The 23,605-nt window shown below is 38.0% G+C and overlaps 1 protein-coding gene and 1 long non-coding RNA gene across 3 annotated transcripts in view; one reads left to right on the forward strand and one right to left on the reverse strand.

The window, feature by feature from the left end:
• On the reverse strand, positions 1-8,925 carry LOC112949967 (putative pre-mRNA-splicing factor ATP-dependent RNA helicase DHX32). Its single transcript, XM_026042435.1, has 6 exons — positions 8,656-8,925; positions 5,017-5,210; positions 3,313-3,685; positions 1,912-2,157; positions 416-515; positions 1-310 (listed from the first exon to the last, which is right to left on the reverse strand). The coding sequence occupies exons 1-6, from the start codon at positions 8,923-8,925 to the stop codon at positions 63-65; spliced, it is 1,431 nt and encodes a 476-aa protein (XP_025898220.1). The 3' UTR covers positions 1-62.
• LOC112949968 overlaps positions 5,557-23,605 on the forward strand; it is a 23,883-nt gene continuing 5,834 nt past the window's right edge. For both annotated transcript variants that reach the window (XR_003249913.1, XR_003249914.1), the window contains exons 1-3: positions 5,557-5,691; positions 19,783-19,906; positions 23,123-23,205. This is a non-coding gene — a long non-coding RNA (uncharacterized LOC112949968). The remainder of the gene's footprint in view (positions 5,692-19,782; positions 19,907-23,122; positions 23,206-23,605) is intronic.

Consider the following 23,605-nt stretch of genomic DNA (forward strand, 5'->3'; position numbering starts at 1 on the left):
TGTCAGGGCTACTAGGTAAAGGTAAAGGTGGGAGCAGTAATAATTTAAGTACGTCATATTTGTTAAAACCAGCACTGTGAATAACAGCAAAATTCATCTTTAAATACCAGCAAAGCATAAAGCACTTGGAGAATAGCTGCATTATCATTACCTGGTCTACTTAAGAAGTCACAGTGTCCCAAGCCTGCTATATCCATCCTCTTTAGGAAGAGAACCAGGCTGGTTAGGTTTGATTCTTGTATTTTGGCTGGTAGATGTGGTTTCATTTCTTTGTATGTAAATTCTTCAGGGTACAAGCAGAAGAGTTTTCCTGGAAGACATTTCATGGAAAAAAAAAAGCATTTTTAAAATTGTTTTGTTGACTTTCGTTATTTCTTTGAGCTAATTAATTTGAATTTTGAGCTAGTAATTCTACCTGATGAAGACATTCCCAGAATTTGGTTGTGCATCTCTGCTCGACTTTTGCTGATAGGCTGCATTATAACAGAGTCTGCTCTGATTCTAGGATTGTATACCTTTAAATGAGAGAGATATTAGGCATCAGACAATGCAAATATTCATGGTCCATGCAGAATTCTCGTCTAGGTTATTTTACAGAATGTGTAATAGCAGCTCCATTTCTTTCTCCATTACATATTTAAGTGGCTCTGCAATGAGAGCAGTGAGCACTTCAGTAAATTGTCAGAGACTTAACTTTTTCAATAGCTGCTAAGTATATTCCAAGATGAATGTTTCTTTCTAAATAAATGCACCTTGCTAACACATACCACACATATCCATATATCAGGAAATGCATCAGAAAGTTCGTTTGTTTCTTCCTATGACAGTCCTGACACTGTCTAATGTTCTGCTCCATCGTAACTTCAGATTTTTATTGTTAATACCAAAATCTTTCAATCCAGCCTAAAAAACAGGGACTGTGACAAAGATGTAAAGGGATACAGAGCCACCTTGTAATTTTTCTTAATCCAGCTTTTATTTTGATTAAATTAAGGAGCTTAAACTTTTTCCCTGCTGTGTAAATTCAACATGTCCCTATTAAAGTACGTACCTGAGATTTCCCTCTGCATGTATCTCATCTGTTCCCTCTACGTTGAATTGATATTTAATCCATGTGGCTGAAAGTCAATCACTGAGGGATGAATATTATATAACTAATTTTAATGGCTATGAAGAAGTAATTCAATTAAAGAGTACAAATTGTGTTATTGATAGAGTATTGACAGAATTTGATAGAATTGTGATTTGAAGGCCATCAGGAACACATTGAAACTAATTAATTTCCATCACTTCATATTTTGATTCACAGAAGTCTGCAAACACTTAATTTTATTTTGGGCTACAGATAAAAGTGGCAGTAAGATTCATTCATTGTCATTCATTGAAAATGGCTATAGCTTCAGCAATAATTTAGGCCATGCATGGTCACATGAAAACTGCTTTTAAACTTCAGTTCTTCTCAGAAAAAATATTGACTTTTTGTGTGTATGTGTGTCTGTGTGGTAATTCTCACACTTTCTTGCAATTAAAGTGTGAGGAACCATTTGTTTCCATATTACTGTCTAAACTAACCCAAGGCCAACTAACTGATTGTGATTACAGATTATTTCAATGAATTTCAGCATTTTGAGGCATTTGGACACTATGTAGGTGTCCTTAGCACCTTCCAAACGTGTATGCGGAAAGAGTAGGAGCTTCTTTAAGAAGTGGGTCTTTCTTACTTTGTTTTCACATAAAATGTCTCCAAAATAGTTATATTTTGGTAATACAAATGTGGAAAAATCTTGTGGAATCTGACTTAAGAATGGAAAAATACTTGATCTCTTAGAAACTATCCACATTTCATTACCTGCCCCTCTCCCCTCCCACATAATTCTTTGTTGACTTACTGATTTTGGTTGTTTTACTAACCTTCCTTCTTTCAACTCCGACATCAATGACAAATGTTACATTTTTTATCCAAACTAAAGATTCTCCAAAACTTGTAGTTAGTAGCACTTTTCTTCTGTACTTTTTGCAGCATTTCTGTTTATCTTGTTTTGGTTTGGGAATGAAGTCTTTTCTTGTGGGGTATAAAGGAATTGGGATGAGTTCTCCAAGGTCAGGATTTAAATTAGACTCTTCTCGTTTGATAATTTGATAGGCTTTCTCAATTTCCTATAATCGGAAGAAAAATTCTTATGAGTATTAAAAATATCAATATCTAATTTCAAACTCATTTATTTATTCTAAAATGAACTTTAGGTAGCAAACCATAACAACAGCTAAATCCAACATGAATCATCTAAATTAAAGGGAAAAACAAAATGGAATAGATTTATGTGCAAGAACCCAGCGACTCTATTACAGTATATATAGACTAGGGAATGGCTGTACTCTTTTTTGAAATGTTGTCTTTTGTGCAGTTTTCTAAACATTTTTTCTCTGGTTTTAACCATGGCCAAGCCAAGCTCTGGGAAAGACAGATGTCCGTAAGGATTGTATGGGAGCAGCAAGGATCAAGCTTCATGTTTGTAGGGCTCGCATTGGTGAGTAAGTGCTGAAGAGGAGTTATTTTGGTGGGCATGTTGTGTGCTTAGACCTGGGAGTGCTGCATGACACGTGCTGGTGCCCTCAAAATGCTGAAGCTGGGCAAGGGGAGCCTTGGGTGGCAATGTCCTCGAGAGAGCAGTGAGCTCTGTGTATGCACAGCGCACACCTGGCACAGGCAGCCGCTGCCAACTGGGTTAATAAGTTCTGTGAAGATGGACAAAGTCAAGAAAATGTTCTTAAGCTGTGTTAACAAAACACCAGCTTTAAAAGCTTTAAAGATGTTGGAGCATACAAATGGCTGAGAAGTCTGCAAGCAAAAATAGAAGCACCAAACATTGAAAAAACTTGCAGGCAGGTTTAAACTTAAAAATGGGACTTATATGCATGCTGGACATGTGTGTTACTGCAGAAGGGTGATAACATTGTGATCTACCCAATGCCAGAATAGTCTGCAGTGTCTTAACTCCTTGAATCAATGGTCCTCGTCATGAATGCCACCTTTGCTACTTTTCATATTCCAGATCAGAGAAGACTGATGGCATTTTTCTAAGCTTAGAGAACATCTGGTAATTCCTTGCAGTAGTCTATGCCATGTCTGTGGTAAAGCAGTATGCATGTCACAGTGTCTGCATGGAGTAATATGGAGAACCTGAAGTGACAGAAACTATTATCATGTCCAGGAACGTAGATATCAGCAACAAGATATTCACATTTGAGTTTTCATATGGTCTACAAACTGTTCCTTGATTAAAATCAGAACTATTAGAATCAGGAACTTACTTGTTCGCATGCCAGGAAGATCACAATATCACCCTTCTCTTTCGCATGGTGTATCTCAAAGAGCAGCCTTAGTGCAGACAGAAAGTGGTCTTTCTGGATGCCACAAGTGTATACAACCTCTGTGCGGTGTTTGCTTTGCACTCGTATGATGGGGACACTGCCGTAATAATTCTGCAATTTGCTGGACATATGGGGAGCAGTGAGTATCACCAGCCTCAGTTCTGGCCGTGATACTAAGACAACTTTAAGCAGGGCAAGTAGTGCATCAGTTGGAACAGTTCTTTCATGCACATCATCCAAGATGATGACTCCATAGTAGTTGAGGAGAGGAACAGACATCATTTCTCTTTGCAGCACGTCGTCTGTACAGTATCTGCAATATAAAAGCAGAAAGCTACCAAATGTGTAGCTTGAATATTCAGATTTGATTCTGCAATATTATTTCAGGGTACTGAGGACAGCAAAGACCTTGTTCTTTTTGTTCTAACAATAAAGTTTTGATAAAAAATACAGCCTCTTTGATAGTTTTATTTCAAATACAGTCTCAAAAGAATTATACTTTTAAAGCTATTTTTAAATAGCTAAAAACAAAAGTCAATGACAGTAAGTGGCAATATGTTTTAAAGGATGCTGTAGGCAAAAAAAAAAAAGAAATACTTGTAGCTTAAGATTGTGACATATATTGCTTTTCATCTTCCAAACTATCTATGCATCTTGCATAACTAATCCTTGAGCTAGAAACTAATACTTTTAGGTAGGTCAAAAAGTACACACATACTGAGGCAATGCTGGAACCAAGGTGAGAGATTAATTCATATTGTAATGTCCTCCCCTCTGTTATTCATAATGTTCTTACTATACAAACACTTTTACAAGGGGATTATTTTTTGCTGTGTTGCTCAGCAGAGCTTTGAACCGTCTTGAAACCTGCTTGGACATCCAAGAGAGTATAAGATTCATCTCCCTCCTACGTCATGTGCAGCTGCAGAAAGGGCATTACCCAGTTCTCCATGGAAGAGAAAGGACAAGTGAAATGAAGAGCTATTGAACTGGATTTTCAGAAGCAAGCAGTGCCCTTGGCTTCCCTGGAGATCAGTGTGAGCTCATGTGGTTGGGAGTGAGGCTCGTGATCTAAATTTTATTGCTTATTCCTGCCATGCTAAGGAGCCAAAGAAAGTGATTTGATAGAACTCCACTAACTGTTGGGGTGGCTCAAAGTTAGAATCCCTGTGTTTTTGCTCTCAGCCCACGTTCAACATGTTAGGTGCTTTTCTTATCCCTTAAAAAATCCTCCTAAATGATTTCTCTTTTGTTATTGAATATACCCTTTTCTAACCATGGCTTTTTCCATCTCAAGCAGACAATACTTTGATTGCTTCTACATTCCAGCTTTTTTTCTGTGACAGATTTTCTCACTTTCTCTTATGGTTATGAATACTCTGTACCAGAAGGAGAAAGAAAAACTAGAGCAATAGAGCGGATACTAAGGTACCTAATCAGGACTTGCACCAGCTGTAACGTTATCCTTTTTAAGTCTTTACCGTGATTGGGCACATAATGGCTTTCATGCCTTGTACAATTTCTTACATTCATGTAATAAAGAGCTAATTACTCAAGTGCTGTCTGCTGTTGACTTTTGCAGGTTCCTTGTAAAAAATGGTAACATATTTATAAAGTTAACAGGATTAAAAACCAAATACACACCTCAGGATGGTTTCTGCTGTGCAGCAGCTTTCAAACGGGATGAAATACCCCACTTCGTGGCCAACGTTGACATCCATTTCATCGGCCACGCGCCACGCCAGCCACACCGCTGTCCGCTTGTGCACCTGGGTGCATACAACCACCCCGTGTTGGTAGCGGTTGGAGAGGCAGTACTCAGCACACCACTGAGGAATCTTCAGGTAAATAAGAAAACAAGTACGTTCAATATTTATCACATTTGGCAGAGACTGCAGTGCAAAAGAAATAGGCAGTTTGGAATCGACGGGGAGGAACTCTATCAACCCGAGCACCTGGTGCTACCATCTGCCCGACTGCTGGCGGAGGAGCTGCACCTGACACACATTATCTGCCTGCATAAATGTCAGCACCCTGACTCTCATAAATGCTTGAGAGACCTTAAAGGTTGATTTAGGAGTTTCTCAGCTGACCTTGCATGAGTTTGGATATGCTGCAGAAGAGACAGAATTGGTCTCTGGGGAGCAGGTAACGCTCACAATGTCATCCTTAAGTATCTCTGCTGCTTGATCCAACACTGTTAGTGTGGCTGCTGGCAAGGGCTTCCCGGCTGGCTCAGCAGTAAACCTGTCCTTGCTAAATCATACTGAGGTACTTGACAAAAGAACCATGTTCCAGGAAGAGGACAATTCCAAACTGGTAAATACCAGAATAAATATGTGTAATTGTGGATTAATTAAGTCTGTAAACAAAGCTAGCTGAAAAGGAACTGCTCTGAAAAATTAAGCAGTAGTGCTCTAATTTCTGTTTACAGTAGGAAATCCATTTTGGAGAATATTAAATTGGTGTGTTGTTGTCATGAGAATGTAAAATACCATTGTGAATGTTACTTTAGTGAAAATATTAGTTTTCCAATCACCCTACTTTAATGTATGTAAACTAATACTTTTACAATTATTTGTTATTTATGTTTTTAGAACTATTTTAAAGGGAGCCAGCAAAGTGTTAAATCTTTTGAAACTTCTTTTAGAACAACTTAAAGAGCTGGCTGTGATTAGCTAGGAGTTTACTATCAGGCAATGTTTGTTTTGTATAAATTACAGTGAGCAAGAGGTGGAGTAAGGACCTGCCTCTTTAAAGATTCCCGGCCGTAGGCAGTGTGTATCCAGCATGTGTATAACAATTCTTTTGTAGGAACACAGGCATTGCCAATTAAAAGAATGATTCCTCATGTTCAATGTGTGATCTCTAGCTGTGGCCAGCATCAAAGACTGTGAAAGATAATGAGACGCCTCCACAACCAAAAGTTGTCCTCTAGCTTTACCTGCAGGGAAGTTTTCTCCTAATTCCCAGTCATGAACACTCATATTTCAGGAAATGGTATATGTCAAAATTCTTCCCTGCTTACTGAGGTGATAGATTTTGGTTGCTATATGTATTATACCAGTAGAGTTTGACAGTCCTGCTGGGTCTTTGTGTTTTGAGTCAAAGTGAGATCTTGGCTTCAGTGATATCCTTCTGACAGGAGTTCTAAAAATTAATTGTGTATTGTGCAGCAGAAGTATTTGTTCTTGGCTGAAATGAGAGGTTAACTATTGATGGAAACAGCCATCCTTATTCCCTTAGAGGTTTAGCACTTAATGTTATCACTTGCTTGAAAATCCACTGTATTTCTTTCCTGATACAGCAGTAATCAGAACCAGACCACAGTTTCCCAAGTAAGAATATGCTCTGAAGTCCTCACAGGCATTGCAGAGTGTAACCATTTCTTTCCTTATTATCCTAGTGGTTTGCTTGCATTTTATATTGCTGCTGCTTGAGATAGAAGACTTTATGCAAAAAAAAAAAAAAAAAAAAAAAAAAAGGAAAGAGGGAGCCTAAATTTATTGTTAAAATCCTGAAGCTGTGTGTATTTTGTCTTGCTGCAACCAAATTGCACATATTTCTCATTGTTTGGCATCAGAAATTGTGTCTTCATGCCTCGAACTTTCCACAGCTGAAAATATTGAGAATAGCAGTGCCTAGTACATACCTAAGTCTGTTACAGATCAAAAAGTAGCATTTCCAAGAACGTGCCTAGCACATATTCTCAAGATCAAATTCCCATAAATATGTCATCTCGGACATTATTTTTAAAATACATTTGGAAGAGGAGAGCTCTTACTCTCAACACTGCATGCAAGTGAAAGCAGAACATCTGTCCCCTTTCTCCTCTGCTTGAGGGAATCACTTCTCCCTTGGAGAGGAATACCATAGTTCCAAGACTAAATGTTGGCCACCTTCCTGCTCAAACTGTATGGCTTTGCAGAAAAAGATTGAAGATTGCTTAAGACAAATAGCAAGTGACACACAAGTGACAGCGTTAGTTGGTGAAGAAAGAACACATGGGAAGTAGCAGTTCTGGCTTCTGTTTCCTGTACCAAAAATGCTTGATTCCATGAAACCATGATAGTTGAGAGCTGTGTTTGCCAGAGTGAAGATGGTGACTAGAAGACAAGCTGGTTAGGCTAGAGGTCAGTAAATGCAATACTGGAAGAAAGAACTGAGAGAAAGAGGAAATTAAGGAAGAATGGATAAGTGAACAGTGGGAGGGAGATGAACCGAGTGCACCAGACAAGGAGTCAGGTAAGAATGCGAGGAGGACCTGGGACTGAAGGCTGCAATGTGTCTGGGAAAACTAGGAAGTTAGCAGTAATCATCGGGGAATTCTGAGAGAGCAACCAATTCAGTGCATGTTATGTTCAGTATATAACATTTGATGTGTATTTTTGCTGAGAACCCTAAAGATAGGGCGTGCAAGAAGCAAGGTTCTTGTGCATCTTTGTTTCCATGCTTCCTTTCTTAATATGTTGCTGGGTCAGAGTGAAGATAAAAGTCAAAATAAAACAGGACACAAAACACAAATATATGTGTAGGCCTCTATATGGCAAGACATTATTGTTTGGGATATTAAAGAAATAATAAAGAAGTGTTAACTGCTTAGAATAAGGATGAACTGAGTGAGAACAATGTGTAGGACACAAAGATGCAATGACAAGGTTGGCTATGACTATAGAAGAGCCAATAAAACTACATTTGAACAAAACATTTGCCAGCTAAATGTGAAGGGAATGACGTATTGATAAAGTAGTAAAGTCACTTATAATGCTTTATAATGTGCTTAGATTAAGCCCTGGTTTCTCTATAGTCAGTGGAAATGCACTCAAACCTTTGGTAAACAAGGGTTATAGCTGATCTGCTCTATAAGTTTGAAAAATATCTAGTTGATAGACAAGTTTTTCAGTTGAGATATGATGTTGTGAGATGCAAAGAAAGCAATTTTACAGCACACATTTGGATAAGTACAAGAATATTTTATATTTTTTTAGGTTATGTTTATATTTGGTTCTGAATTTTAAAATACACTAATTATTCATGAATGTGTTCTTCAGTCAGAGCTGAGGAGCTTGACATTTATGAATTTAGTACATAAAATCTCAAAACTGCATCTTGTTTGTTACTTGTTGATAACCCTGTATCAGACAGTTGCAGGCTGAAATGTGACATTTTTTAGTACTCTATTCATCCAAAAGCCTGAAAGGATTTACCTCAGTGATAACAGCTTGTAATTAACACATGTTATTAAATGTTCTATTAAATTAGAAAGTATTCCCCAATACTCACCTGGGAGCTCTTGCCAGTCTTAGCATCTCCTGCCACAATCACAATCTGATTATGAAGCAAACTTTCCATAAACGTGTATTTCACTTGCCATACCGGCAGTTCCTCCCGTTCCTTCGTGAGTTTATAGTAACGGGAAGAATAAGGCAGGCCGTCGAAAGGATTAACTTCAAAATCCTCTGTGCATACGAGTGTTTCTCCTTCGTCGCCGTCGCTGGGGTCGAGTACTTCTGTAGTGCGGTGGATCTCCGGAGGAAGGGCTAAAGCCTCCATGCCTCTTCGGCACGTTATTCCCGGCGCTAGCCCATGGATGAGGGAATGCTAGGGACGGTGTCCTTTGTACCCATGGATCATTCAGGCCCCATAAACGCCAGGAAATCCCTCGCTGCTCGCTTTGGGAGCGAGGATTTGGGATTGCCCAGCGGCGCGGTTCAAAAGTTCAGCCAACCCCGAGTCCTGGGGCCCAGGTCTTTGTTATCTGCCTGTTGCCTCAGCGTTGCTCAAGAATCCAAAGGAGCCTGGAGGAAAGCGTGCTCTTAAAATAGCCCCAAACCCAAAAGCTCTGCAGAAGAAGTGATTTAATCAAAAATTACTCAGCAGAATGGTTTTTGCATCCTGATTGCCGCTTGCTTTTTGCAGTCTCAGCTTGCTCGTGCCTTGCTAGGCCAGGCGGGAGAACCACGGGGCGGGAGCTCCTGGACATCCCAGGGGCTCGGGGCGGTCATTGTGCTGCCGGAGCGGTCACGGGGCCGGATAATCCCTGGACAATGGGGCTGGCGGTGGGAAAAGCCGCGCGGGGCCGAGCGCTCCCAGCTGCATTGCCCGGGAATGGGGCTCTTGGCTGCCAGCTCCTTGTAGGAGTTTGTTTTCCTGCAGGGTGCTAGCAAGCCAGAGTGGGGAAGAGCTGTCCTTACATATATGTTTAAAAAAAAAAAAAAAAAAGGCGTATATGCTGCCTTTGTGAAGCTTTGGCCTTCCAGGGTTAATTTTTACTTTGGTTCTGCAGGCACCTCTCCTGTTCAGCAGTGATCCTGATAAAGCCTTGTTGGAGAGGCTGTGAGCACACATGCCCTTGCATTAAGTTTTTTTCTGGATCATGTAGTCTGATTAAAAAAAAAAAAAAAATCACCTCTTTTTACAGAGTTTGCTGGTTTCATTGCTTTGGACCATCCTGCTAAGAGAGCAGGGATGTGTCCTCTGCAGCAGCACAGAAAGCTAAAACTCCCAAAGAAATAGGAGCAAATCTTTTGTTCAGTAGCCTGAAGGTCTCGGTCCAAATGTGATAAGTTTAATTCTGCACTGCTTACAAAGCAGGCTGACTTTTGGCACTTAGGGTGGCTGGCAGTGAAGCTGGACAAACTGAGAAGTTTGTTGGAGGCCAAAGCCAAGCGTGGGCTTCACAAGGAGCCGCTCTGCAAGGCTGGTCTCGAGGTCTCAAGGAGCTCGAGGCTGGTCTGCAAATACTTCTTTGAGCAGCAGAGCCTCCATTTCCTGTGGCCTTTCCTTGGTGAAGGAAGTTCATTCTTTTTTGATGTCTTCTCCCTGCTTTTGGTCACACGATCTTTGGGAACTCGTTGTTGAGATCTCTGCTTCTGTAAAATGTGGCTGAAATTAGTCAATAAACATAAATGTCATGAGGGAACTGAAAGGGCACAATCTCTCAGATGTTTCTCTCTGAAATGTGGGTAAAAGTGCCATGAAGTAAACAGGTGAATTACAACTGCCCTGAATTTTGCTCATTTTTCATACGAGCAGCAGAATGTGCTTTCTACCTTCCTCAGTTTCAGTATAGATTTACTCTCTTCAGTGCATAAAAATCGGGGCAGCAGTGTGGTCTGGTTCAATGAACCAACTTGAATTTCTGGTTGTACCTCAATAATTTGTCATTTTTACTTTTTTTGTACCTTTAGAAGAGGAGAGCAAATTTAAATAAGTTACCAAACGCGGAATATTTACTCTTTGAACACCAAATGTTATGAATCTAATATTCCTTTTACGATAAAGATTGTTTTAAGAGAGCAGGCTGCAAACTGCCCTGGGTTGTGCCATTCATCTCCGCTAAAATGGGGCGTGTAAAATCATATCACGTTCTGCAGCCAGGTATCTGATTGATCACTTCGAGCCTCTCCTGGAGCATCCATCCAAGTGCTGCCAGCTGCATCCAGCTCCTTTGGCAACCCAGGAATCTAAGAAATGAAGCCAGAGCAGGGCTGGCTTAGGAGCATGAGCGAAGGTTGGATTTGCAAACGAGGACGTCCAGGCAGTTGCTCGTTGCTGCCCAGCACGCCTCGCTTGCTCCAGCTCTGCTGTTTATCTGCAGAGTATTGGTTTCTGGTCTTACCTCTTTCCATGATGTCCATCTCCCATCTGTTCCATTTGGAGACCTGTCACTGCAGCCCTGGTCGCTTCTCTTGACCAGTCTCTTGATGGCATTTTCCATCCAGCCTCGCTTGTTCTTGGCTTTGGCCTTACCACTGAGCAGGAACATCTTCCCCTTGCTCTTTTCTGCTCTTTTCTGATGGGGCTTCTTGATCGTCACATCCAATCCGCTGTGTTTATAGCAGGCCCTTAAGGATTTACACGATATACTTTCTAGCATTCAACAGTGCAATTTAATTAATTCTCATAAATGCCAGAAGCACCCTATGTAGTTGAGGGTTTCTAGTAAATTTGAGTATAAACTGCTTCCAAAAGATATTAATGAGACTTAGCTGTTGATTTAAATTGCATGTTATTGTGCAAATGCTTATGATAATGTACTGTGGCAAAGCAGTAAATAGCACAATATATATATTCCTTATCTTTAATATATAGATACTCTTTGCAGTTTTGCTATTAAATCCTTGAGGGGGCAGAATTTTTAGAGCATAAATTACAGAGAATGTGAATTTGTAATATCAAAAGTATTAGTTCCTGCTTCCTACTCTTTTTTTTTCCCTATTTTCTTCCATTTGGAATGCAATAGTTTGCAGTAGCAATGGAGATTTAAGGATGTTATTTCTTTTTACCCCAAGAATGCTTTTTGAACAAAGGATTTAGGATTAAATTTGTTTAAAATGAAGCAAACAAAGCCTGTGAAATGTGGATGTCGAGTATATCACATTTTTAAAAACAATATTGTATTTTATGCTTTTTAGATGAGCACTAGAACATGGTATCAAGAAGAATTGTTCTTTCCATCCTGCTTTCCAGCACAAAATCTGTCTGAAAACCCTGCAGCGCTGCTGCGTGTGTCGGTACCGAGATGAGGAGCTGTCTCTCTGCAGCCAGAGCCCCCGAGAGTGGGGAGCTCTTCCTAACCTTGATTTACATTTGTCCTGAAGACCTTGCTAATTATCCATTTTAACATAAAAAGATTTATGCTTGGTAACATATTTCAGCCTGTGTGCCTGGTATAAAGCCCACTGGCTTCCACGTGCCTTGGATGAGGGTCTGAGTGAGCTGTCATCTGTCTGAACCCCCAGTCCCAGCATATCCTGGGGATGGAGCTTCCCAGGCTCAAAAGAACAACAGCACTGTGATTTATGGAGTCCTCTTACTGAAAAATGGCAGTTTAATAGTCTCTGCAGGAATGGTTTTGGTTGCTTTTTTCAAACTCATATGAATATGGAAGTTTGGGGTCTGGCCAAGAGACAGCAAGCAAACATTGAAAAAATCCTTTTCATTTGCAGTCTGTGTTAGCTTCTACTGGCCTAGGGACAACAACATTTAACTTGGCTTATGCTGTAACTATATTACTCTTTATTAAGTAAACTATAATACTAAAACAGAATTTCCCTCATATAAATACCCTTCTGTGCTCTTGTACAGAAGAGTTGCATTTTTTTGTGTGTAATTTCCACTTAAGGTTTAGTTAGCTGCTGTGTTCCTGCTCTTAAAAGTACTGACAATTAGGGATAGGTGGGTGTAGAAGAAAATGGTTTAAGTTTAAAAAAAAAAAAAAAAAAAAAAAATCTAGATTTAAGTTGCTGATTCCTCAGTACCATATGAGGATGTGAGGCTCAGTGTGGTGCCTACGGACACTGGTGCTGCAGGATTTGTCCTGATGGACCTGCTGAGGTGTCCGTGGAACGTCCTACCATGCGTTGTAGCAATAAATGTAATGCAGAGACCCTGGCTGACACTGTGCATGAGCATTTGCATCCGTCCCATGGCTACGTGTTCCCTCTCATTCAGTGAGATTATCATTATCCTCCTAGCTGGAAGTGCACCATATGGCATCCTTACGCTTGCGTGTTCCTTGCAGAGTCATGAAGAAAAGGAAGCTTGGCATTCTAGGTGGTGACTTTAGAGATGGTTTCAGGTTAGCTTAAAATCCTCCAGGATTTTAAGGGTATTGGGTTTTGGCTTCTGCCTATGTGTTCTTCACATAGGGTTCTTCTGCTAAGCTTTTCCTGCCCTATAGCGAGTGGCATTTGGGTTTTTGGTTGTTCCTCCAAAATTGAATGAGATATTTATTATTCTGAGTTAGGTTCAAATCAAGAAAATATTCTCTTTGTGGGTTTAATGGAGAGTTTGATGGTCAAAACCTGTTTTACCATTTCAGCAGGCTCTGGGGATAATGCAGTGACTGCTCCATTCAGTAGTGACAACAAATACACATTGCTTTTTACCAATGAATTTTAGCAAATTTAGGACTTCATATAGACCTCAATAAATTCACATGAAGTTTAAGTTTTATTTTTAAAAGGATGAAAAGTATCTTGATTATACAGACTTCAATTTAGTTCAGTTTTGATAATTTTTTTCCCAAACCAGTCAGTAGCCTGTAGCCCGTCAAGGAAGATATTGGTTCTGTACCATTTAATCCTAAATAGTACTTCTGGAAACAATTGACATTTTGTCCATATGTAGTAACAGGCGTTTGGCTTCCAGAAATGCTGAGGTTATTGTACCTGCTTGGCTTGTGCTCAATCCAAAATGTGTTTGGTTCCTGGGCTGGGAGGTGGCAAAAGGAAAAAAGGTGAGAAAAAGGATTTTGGGGAAAATATTTGTTCACCCTTTATTGAAATTATGAGAAGCAAAGTAGTAGTTCTACCTGTCTTTCACATTTTTTTTTCCTAATCTGTTTTAGGGAACAGCTTTAAGTATTTTTTAAATATTAAGGCATCTAAAGAAGAAAGATGATAGAAGATCTAAACAGAATTTTATTCTAATTTATTGGTGGATTTGTTAGGTTTCATCTAATGAGGTATCTTCATCTGCTTTCTGTTCATCTTGAAAAAGCAAGAGCAGCATTTTCTTTTGAAGTCTTTGATATAATACTCGTGCATACTGCAGCCTGAACGCTTCCCAGCTCAGGAACAGCAGGAGGAAGAAGGGAAGAAATTGAGATAACTCTCAGGGAAGAGAGGAAAGGATTTCTTGGACTTGGATTTGAAATGAGAAGAAGAGTCAGCTAGACGGTATTAACACAGTTTGTTCCAAATGACAGGAGCTACAGACAAGGGGTTTGGGTGGGGGCCAGACTGTCTGATGGGGCTTGTGGTGGACTGTGAAAGGACTAGAGACACATCCGTGCACTTGGCAGAGTGGGGCTGTTTTTGCTTTATAAACAGATGAAAAATTTGCTCTGGAAAGTATCTTAGAACAAATTGGGAGTTCGGCCCAAATATTAGTGATGGGGTTATATTTTACTTTGAATAGGAGAGCAAAAATGCTTTTAAGCTCCAAAATAGGAATTTCTAGGTCCTGAGGAGCTTGATTAAAGATGTGGAAAGGGAAATAGAGCAAAGAAAGTGAAAGATATGCAGTGTAAGGGCAGAAGAACAGTGAAGCACTTGCATCACAGGTGGTAGTCAATAGTGCTCATGATAGATTTGCAGGCAGAAGGCAAGATCAAGTGGAAAGCAGCTCCTCAGTCACGCTGAAGTCAGCAGGGCTTTGCTGTTGCTAAACAGGAGCCACAATTTAACCCAAATTGTTTAGGAAGCAAAAGAGGCTCTCTTTTTACTGCTACTGGGAGAATAGGTTGGAAGAGAAGTCGAGGCAAAGTGGTGCAGTAGTGGGAGGTGGACGGGCTCTGCATAAGCTGAAACTGCACAAGCTAAAACCAAAAAATGTGTTAAAGCCTAGAAGAGCTTGTTGAAGAGAAGAGCAGATCTGCTGTTTCAGCAGAGGCTGAATCTGCATGGCTGGCCTGTTGTTTTGTTAATCCATCACTTCGGTTTTCTTTGCAATTTTTGGCTGCAAACACGCAGCTTTTGGAGTAGTCATTGTTGCTGTGATGGATTTTTGAAAGGAAAGTCATAAATAGCATCTGTCTCTTTACTCCAGAATTAGTTTTCTGTATTGCAAGTTGAACCTTCTCTTAAAGATTTAATTGAAGATGATAGTTTTCATATTTTGTTCTGATTTTTAAAAAAAAGTTCCAAAAAACCTGTTGATATCTCTCTCTACAGTGTATTTTTTTGATAAAGGTTGTCTAATGTCTTAGTTCATGCAGAATAGTAAAAGCATGTGTAAAAATAATTTAGTTAGTCTAAATAAATCTGAAGTTAATATGAAAGGAAAAGTTATTTCATAGTATTTTTTTGTAACTACAAATTTTATTGATCTATTATAGATCAATACTCTTAAAAAAAAAAGCATAGCATCTAATAATTTATTTACCCTTACAAATTTTACATAATTTGCCTCATTTTACATAATTTGTAACTTATTTAGTGAAGCACGATGTAAAAATGTGTGCTACACGTATAGGATACCTTCTGATAAACAAATACTGCCTCCCTGCAAGGGGCAGCAGTGAGGTCTGCAAGGCAAGGCTGAGAGGAGGACAGTGAGCTCTGCCAGGAAGGAGGATGGGCTTTTGCCCACCGAGGTTGGACACGTTTGCCCGTGCAGCTGACCCGGAGCTGGCAAGGCTGGATTTATCCACTCATGCCGAAGCTGCCAGGGGCCAATCTGCTTGGGAAAGAAAACATCTGCTTTATTTTGAGAGTGAGAGACTGTTGTCATGTGTCACTGTTGTAGCTTGGCACCTTCCAGCTCCGTTTGGTCACTGCTGTGTTTTGTGACCGAGCTCTTGTAATGGTATCAGTGTCTGCTGAGTCCCAGAGAACCCCATTTGCTTAGTTTGGCTACCAGTTTTGATTAATTTTGCCCAAGATGTTAAAGTTTTTGCCCACATCAAGTCAATAGGAGTTTTGCTACAAACTTAAGTGGAGTCAATTTTCATGTGTTGGCTTTAACCCCGCAGGGCTTCTGCAAGCCAAAATGCTGAGAGGTTCCTGTGAATTGGCATGACTGGTCTGCCAAATCAGGGCTGCTTTGTCCTTGTATAAACAGCTGGGATTTGGTCTGAATGTCTGTTTTGTTACAGATGGGGAACTAAATCTTTAGCCTTTGAGTTCAGTGGGAGTTTTGCTGTTGATACAAATCAAGACAAATTTTCTTCCAGAAAACATTATTAACATATTGGTGCGATATGTGTGATCTATCTGAGATACAGTCATAGCACAGGATTTGCTAGTGCTATGACAGAGAATTCAGTGGACAGAGATTTAGCTAATTCAGCTGTAAAACATTCCCAACAAACAGAGTGTTTTATCTCCACTGTGAGATACTGAGATCAAAGCAAGAACAAATAATGAAATGGAAGATGAGGAGGACTTGGCTGGAGGAAGAGCTTGGGACCTCCTGATACGAGAGTGTTCCTTTTCTGGTGTTCAAGATTTCTGAAGGCAGTAATAAGTGTTGAGCTCTTATATTTGTTAACATACTGCTCTCCACTGTATGCATCTGAAAGCTATGCAGTTGTAGTGCACAGTGCATAAAAGTATAATGGAATATGAATTTTGAAGCACCCTTCTTCAAGTTAGATGTTGCTTTGCTGCTTTTTAACAAGTGATAGCTTTTCTATTGGGAAATTAAACTATTTTATCATAAAAGAGCAGGCACCTTCCCACACCAAAAGAAGTTGTGGTCAAAGTAGACTACTTTTTGTGACAGAAATATTTTGGTACAGACTCAATGTATCTTCCTCAAAGTCATGGTAGTACTAAACATTGAGTTTGTGTGCACATAATGCATAGAAATACATGTATCTTAGTCAGTAGGGAGAGGGGAAGTACGTTCCCATTTCCAAATGTATGTGCTGAAGACGTATTTTCAGGAAAGATGTAAAAGATAGGAAAGGTTTTTCAGTGGGCAAAGGGCAACATTTTGCAATCCTTCAGTTAAAAAGCCTTTACTATTAGTGCTGATCCTAGCTACTTTTTATCGAAGCCTACCTCTTCTAGAAATTACCATGTTGTGCTAAAGTGATATAAGTTTTACAAGCAAGGGATATAATTAACTAATACCAGGTTTGGAATCTGTGTAAGATTTTTTTTCTAATACAAGAACTAATCTAGTTGACATTGAAGTTAAATAGTCTTATATAGAAAGAATGCACAATAGTATGAATCATAGGCAGAATAGTTGATGAATGAATCTCGTTAAATGCAACAGGAGTTAGATTGGCTTGCTAACTTAAAAATAAAAGAATTTGTGCCATTATGGTATGGACAGGACAGTAGGGCTCTCAGAAAAGTTTGTTGGTTTTCAGTAGTTTCTCCAGCCCTAGACCATGTTAAAATATAAGTGAAAATCAGTTTTCATGTTTAATAGTCTTATATGACTGATAAACTGAATCAATGCACACATGCCTGTCTCTTAGAGTGTCATATTGACCAAATAATAAATATTTCACTGCTCTGTAGAAGCAAACTTCCAAAGGAAGCTCTTATAGGCACAAGTATTAAAACAAAGGATAATGTAATTTCACTATTAAATGTCCCAAGTCCATTTTATGACACTTTATGACAATATTTATACATACTGTATTAAAATGGTAATCTGTTCAAATATTTGTTCCATTTTAGGAGAAAGAATCAACAACAAACCATGTACTCCAGCTGCAGGAGAAATGACTGGGCAGTATTAAGATGCTTTGGAGCCCAGAGAGAAAAATAGGAATGCAATGGTTAAAATAACAGCAATGGTTTAAAATATGCAGAACACCCAGAACAACATACTTACTGTGTCTTATATACGTAGGTACACTACTATCTGACAACCTGTTAAGCTTTCTACATTTGAGAAGGATTGAAATGCTTACCACTTGCTGTAAAGACAGTTAAGTCTCTCTGCAAGAGTAAAAAGTAAAAGTAGATGTTTTGCAAAACATCTTTGATTTGCAAAAATGTTTTGCAATATATTATTAAGAGCTAAACTAATTTATTAATAACCATTTTGAATAAGTATTAATTTTAACTGCAAGTATTATCAAGGAATATTTTCTACCTTGATACATATTATTTTTTGTTGGTAGGGGGCATTCCAAGTTGTGAATAATTTCAGGGCTTCCTGAAATCACTTGTTCAGATCTGCCCTGTGCCATTTCTTTTATACAGAGAGTCGGTATGTGGACAGAAAATGAGGAAAATTCTGCCGACTTCCCTAGGACTGGTATTTGTTCCCCGCCTGTGTGTTGGGTACCTCTGGCTGACAGGTTACAGAGACCATGTAAAGCTTAGAGGTTTACAATTCAATTTACAAGTGTGTCAGCCACTTGGAGCAAACCAACCCTTCCTATGAAAATACACTTAGATCCCATATCTACTTTTCAGGTATTATCACAAAATGAGTAGTGGGTCTCCCTGTTCCCCTTTCCATTATTGAAGTAAATATGGAGTCAATAGTATTCCTAAAGAGCAGAGATTCTTTGCTTGTGTGTAAGGAAACATGAAGAAAACGGAAAATCATTTAGGATGTTGAAAATGGATATTAATGCTTTAACATTTCCTCTGTTTCTTTCCCCCCCTTTTTTACTGTCGTGTGGTTTTGTATGTGGATCTGCAGCTGTGTTTGTAACCGAGCAGCTTGTTTATGAAGCAGTTGCAAGGTGGATGAGGGTATACATCCACACCATATAGTCTGGCTTTCCTTAGGCTCCCCGGAGAGGAATCTTCTGGGGATCTCTGAAGCCTTTTGCATTGCATGATTGCATGATTATGCATTTTGATCCTTTTCTTTCAGATGAATATGTTTTTTTCTCTCTCTCTCTCTTTTTTTTTTTTTTTTTCCTGACACATAGTGATGTCTTTAGGAAATTTATATTAACTAGCACTAGGTGGCAGAATTAGACTGTATTAGTCCTAACCTTTTTATGCTTTGTCAAGTTGCCTTCCTTTATAGTCCATAAATGCATCTCTACCTACATCCAGCTTTCAAAATTATCTAAGTATAAAAGCAATTTGTAACAAACAGCTCTGCAAAGGAAGTGTTCTTGTTAAATAGCAGGTAATGCATGCTGGACTTCAGAGACTGTAAATATTTCATTAATAGTTCACTTAAGAGTTATTTTATAATATGAAACCAAAAAAATCTGCTCTTCTGAAATATTTACTATGGCAAAAATTATTTTATAATTTAAATTTGTAGATCATCTGTAAATGAAAGCATATTTGTACTTTTTTTTTTCCCCAAACAGTAGTCATCTATTGATTTAAGCACACGTGAAGATGAGGTATTTAGAGGCAGAAAGGGCTTTTCCTGTCTAAAGCTGGCGTTATTCATATGAGAATAGCTGATACACATGCAATGATAAGATTATTTGGGAATTATTTTTTTTCCTGTACGGGACAATTAAAAAAGTTGTGTTTAGCATAGCTTGTAAAATAGTCACTGCTACTCCAAGACAGGATTTTCCCTTGGGTTTGACTGAAACCAAATGCACAGAGACAGGAGCAAAACGGAAAAAAAAAAAGGCCCTACTGTAACTGCAGTAGCAGTGACTTTATCATTTGCATCCTGGTCTTGATTTATAACTTAGCTTACATTGAAAAAATAAATCATTACGTTCCAATATAGATTGTATCCTGGTGCCCTGATTTGGTGGATGAATCAGTAAGGGAGCAGTGATGCAAAACTTAAGGACGTTTTTTCTTGTGGAATAGTGTTTATGTTTTGAAAATACTCTGGTAGTATTTATGATCACTTTGTATATGTTGAAATGTTTGGAAAGTGTTTGCAATATTTGAATGATGTGCAATATTTGAATGATGTGCAATATTTGAATGATGTGCAATATTTGAATGATGTGCAATATTTGAATGTGAGACTATTTATTTTCTTTCTCTTTAGAGGATTTGCTCCACAGAGTTTGTGGCTGCCCTTGAGCTAAGAATGTCTGACAGATTTCAATTAAAGGTCTCTAGTGCTAAAGGAGTTTGTGCTCATGGACCAGTTATCTCTGTGTCCACCACTAGTAAGTAGCACAGAATTTTAAAATGACTAATTTGAGAGATCTTTACACAGCATTTTTTTAAAGGGAGATAAATTTGGAGATGTTCAAAAAGCATAATACGTCTTCTGAGCAAATACTAGGGGCCTCACATAATTTTATAATAATAGTCAGTAGGAGAATAAAATTAATCTGCAGATTATAGTTATAATCTCTAAAATGTTCTTTCTAATATTTTTAAAACAAAATGATATGTATTCCTTTGACATAGCTGTATGCTTGTTTTCTATATTTAGGATGAATATGATTATGATACCAAAAATATATCTGTAAGTGAAAGATGTTGACATGCACACGCTTTCTGTGACTTCCTTAGAAACCATTTTTTTGAGAATATCAGTTGCACATCTCTTCAGGAGTCCAAGATTCTAGTCAGTGAATTGGTTGCCTAGGAAAACTTACATTTCTGAAGTTATTAAAAGTTGCAGTCGAAGTGTGAAAGGGCCAACTATAGAAAATGGAGCCCTTAAACTAACAGAGGCAGAAGTAACTTCTGTAAATGGCAGATGATCAAGTATCATATGAGTAACATAAAATCATTATAGAAGAAAATAATTTTTTTTTCTGGTTAAACATTCTGAGACTTGAATAATATATGCTTGGAATCAAGCAACAGCACATTTTAAAATGATATATGAAATAGGGAATTCGAATTTTATCATGAACCTTTTTTCTTCAAGTTGCTCTCACTTCAGACCCTCAAGTTGCATACCCCATGCATGCTTTCCACATTAAAGGCAAGAGAGTTTTCCTAAAACATGCAAATAAGTCTTGATAGATGCTGCTGATGTTTAAAATACATCAGTACTTGAAGAGCTGATAGTATATAAAATAATTTTGAGCAAGTTCATTTGATTGCAGGTAGAGCTTCTGAAGTTGAGATTATCTCTTCATGCTTTTATAATAAACCTCGAACTTTTCAAGTAACACAAGCTTACTTAAAATAGTTCTATTCTTGCAAAATGTTAATGTACAAGTTATATAAGCCCCATGTCCAGATCATTATGGCTAGCACCCAACCTCTGGCATAGCATAAACCATAGGATTTTCTTCGTAAAATCTTGTTCATGCCTAAATGAGAATAACTGTGAAGAATCCACTACAGCTGTAGGTAAGTTGTTCCAGAGAGTAATTACCCGTGCAGTTTAAAAGCCATGCCTTTTTTCTTGTGTATACTTCATTAGTTTCAATTTCCAGTCACTGTGTCTTGTTGTGCCTTATCATCAATTTTTATTCCCTGTGTAGATATTTTCGAACTGTATTAAGCTTTTACATTTCATAATGGCACCAAGCAGAAATCTCTTTAAGTAGTTTTAGGTTGATTGCGTTGCAGATTAGACCATGCTGGGTCACAGCAATCCTGTGCTTGATCTAACATCTAGAAAATCTTCATATTAAAATGTCATTTTCTACTCTCTAATATACATATAAGCATACATGCATGTGTATTTATATATGTGTGTGTGAGTTTATACATATTTTCCATACATGCGCACACACTGAACAACCACTAAGTAGCAAAGAACATATAGTTTAGGCCTTTATAACTTGTTGGACCAAATATTTTTTGTTACAGCTTATTTTTTCTTAAAATACAAAATATTTTTTTAAACTCTGATTTTTAAAATAGTGTTTGCTAGTCGTACACACTAAAGCAGAATAGGTTTCTAATTTGTATTCAATTGGAAAGGGGTTTAATAAATGAGAAAAGCAGCTACTTTGTTTGAAAGGAGTTCTCTCTTCCTCTTTGGTAAAGTACAAGAAAATTCTGCTTAAATGAAGCATGCAATTTTAATCAAATGTACCCTAAAAAAGATGAGAAACAGCTGCTGCTTGTTAATTGGTGAGTGTCTTCACTAGTAATCTCATCATTTACTGACTGCTTTCACTGGAGCCTTAAATTCTGTAAATAAAGGTGTTATCGGCATGCAGTATGACTGCCTGAACACTTGCAGTTAACCAGCTCTGATAACGCGTGAAGGATTTATTTCAAAAGATAAATCTATGATCTTCACCCTCACAGATTTTATGTTTTTCCTCTAATAATCACGTTTGCTGTGAAAGGTCAGCTCCCCTGTAGGAAATCATGGGGAAGGCCCATTTAATCTGCCTACGTGAAAAACATAATTTCTTGTTAAAATTTAGTGCAAATAGTGAAGATTTTTCACTCTAGGGAGACAAAGGTTCATGTCTAGAACCACAGGTTCTTGTGGGTTGAAAGAGACTTCAGGAGGTCTTCTGGTCCAGCCCTCTGCTCAGGTCAGATCCAGCTGGGGCAACATTGCTCAGGGCCTGGCTCAGTTGGATTTTGAATCTTTCCAGGGATGTTTCATGTTTCTTTTTTTCCTTTTGTTTTTTTTCTTTAATAATAATAAAAAAAAGAACTTCTTTTCTTTTTTTCTTTAATTAAAAAAAAAGGAAAAAAAAAAACATGAAAAAAAGAGAAAAGAAAAAGGAAAAAGAGGCTGTGGGACTTTTCCAGAATTATGTATTTATCTGAAAAATATTTTGGGATTACATTGCTAACCAATGCATCAAGAACTGTGAAAACTCAAGCTTCAGATATAAGCTCTATTTTTCTCTAAATAAAATAATTTAAAATTTACTAGAAAGTAACAGGATTAGCTTAAGTTGGTTATGTTTGGTTTTTGGTGTTTTTTTGGTTTCTTTTTTTTAGAAGGTATTTTTAAGGCAGACTTGGAAGCCAAGTCACCAAGGAAGACAATTATCTGACATATTCTGTTCTGTTAATGATATCGCTTCTTATAACAACTTTGAATAATATATTGCGTGACCCATCTAATGCAAAATCATGGTGTGCTTTCTGTTACTAAACCGGAATATACAAAATAACAGGGCTTTGCTTTGTAAAACATGAAAACTGATCATTTGCCTGTAGTAGGTCAATACTATGCTACTAAAATGAATTTGCCCATTTTGTACTACAAATAATATGCAATTGTGCTCTTTCAAAATTCAATTATCAGTGTCTTCTGAGACGCTGTGTATCAGACTTAGCTTTTATATTTGCAAATTTTATCTAAAATGTAATCTATAATTATTTTGTCTCACACCACTGACAAATTTAATGAATGATTAGAGTATTTAAAATCACTATACAAGTAGTTGCCCTCTGCCAATATTTGTTTGGTAACATTTCTTTCCCTTTTTTCCTTTTAGCTTGTAAGACCTGGGAAGGTAGATGTTCCTGATAAATTGGACTTTCCTGCTCTGATGATTGCTTTGCAGAAAGGACATGACAGGTATTACTGCCTTCCTTTATCTCATCCAACAGGATTTGATTTATTTTTTGCTTTCTTTCCTGTGTTTGGATCAAATAATAGATCAAGGTACACTGGGGAAAAAATAGGTACTGTATAATTTTAGTCTAAAAATGTCGTTATTAAAGATTACGATCACGGTAATCTTTTTACTCCTGCATTCATTTTTAATGAAGAAAAATCCTTAAGTAATATTGCTTTTAAACATTCTAAAAAGCTATCAAGAATGTAATCCCTATGCAAATCTAGCATAAACATTTTTCAGTATCCATTTTAGTAAAAACATATCAAAGTTTTTTTTGAAGATTCTATGTTTTGTGAAAATATTCCTATATAAGGGAACATATGTACACCAGAAGAATGGAAGTGCAAAAAATATATA

Source organism: Nothoprocta perdicaria, unplaced genomic scaffold, assembly GCF_003342845.1.
Source record: "Nothoprocta perdicaria isolate Ctin4 unplaced genomic scaffold, notPer1 scaffold_301, whole genome shotgun sequence".
In the NCBI taxonomy this organism is placed as follows: domain Eukaryota; kingdom Metazoa; phylum Chordata; class Aves; order Tinamiformes; family Tinamidae; genus Nothoprocta; species Nothoprocta perdicaria.

What these genes read in the sequence shown, in the direction of transcription:
- LOC112949967 (XM_026042435.1), bottom strand. Translation starts at nt 8,925, where the DNA reads ATGGAGGCTTTAGCCCTTCCTCCGGAGATCCACCGCACTACAGAAGTA. An exon ending in AGACTGGCAAGAGCTCCCAG is followed by an intron (nt 5,211 to 8,655) that starts GTGAGTATTGGG and finishes ATTTACCTGAAG; the next exon opens with ATTCCTCAGTGGTGTGCTGA. An exon ending in TCTTCCTGGCATGCGAACAA is followed by an intron (nt 2,158 to 3,312) that starts GTAAGTTCCTGA and finishes TTCCGATTATAG; the next exon opens with GAAATTGAGAAAGCCTATCA.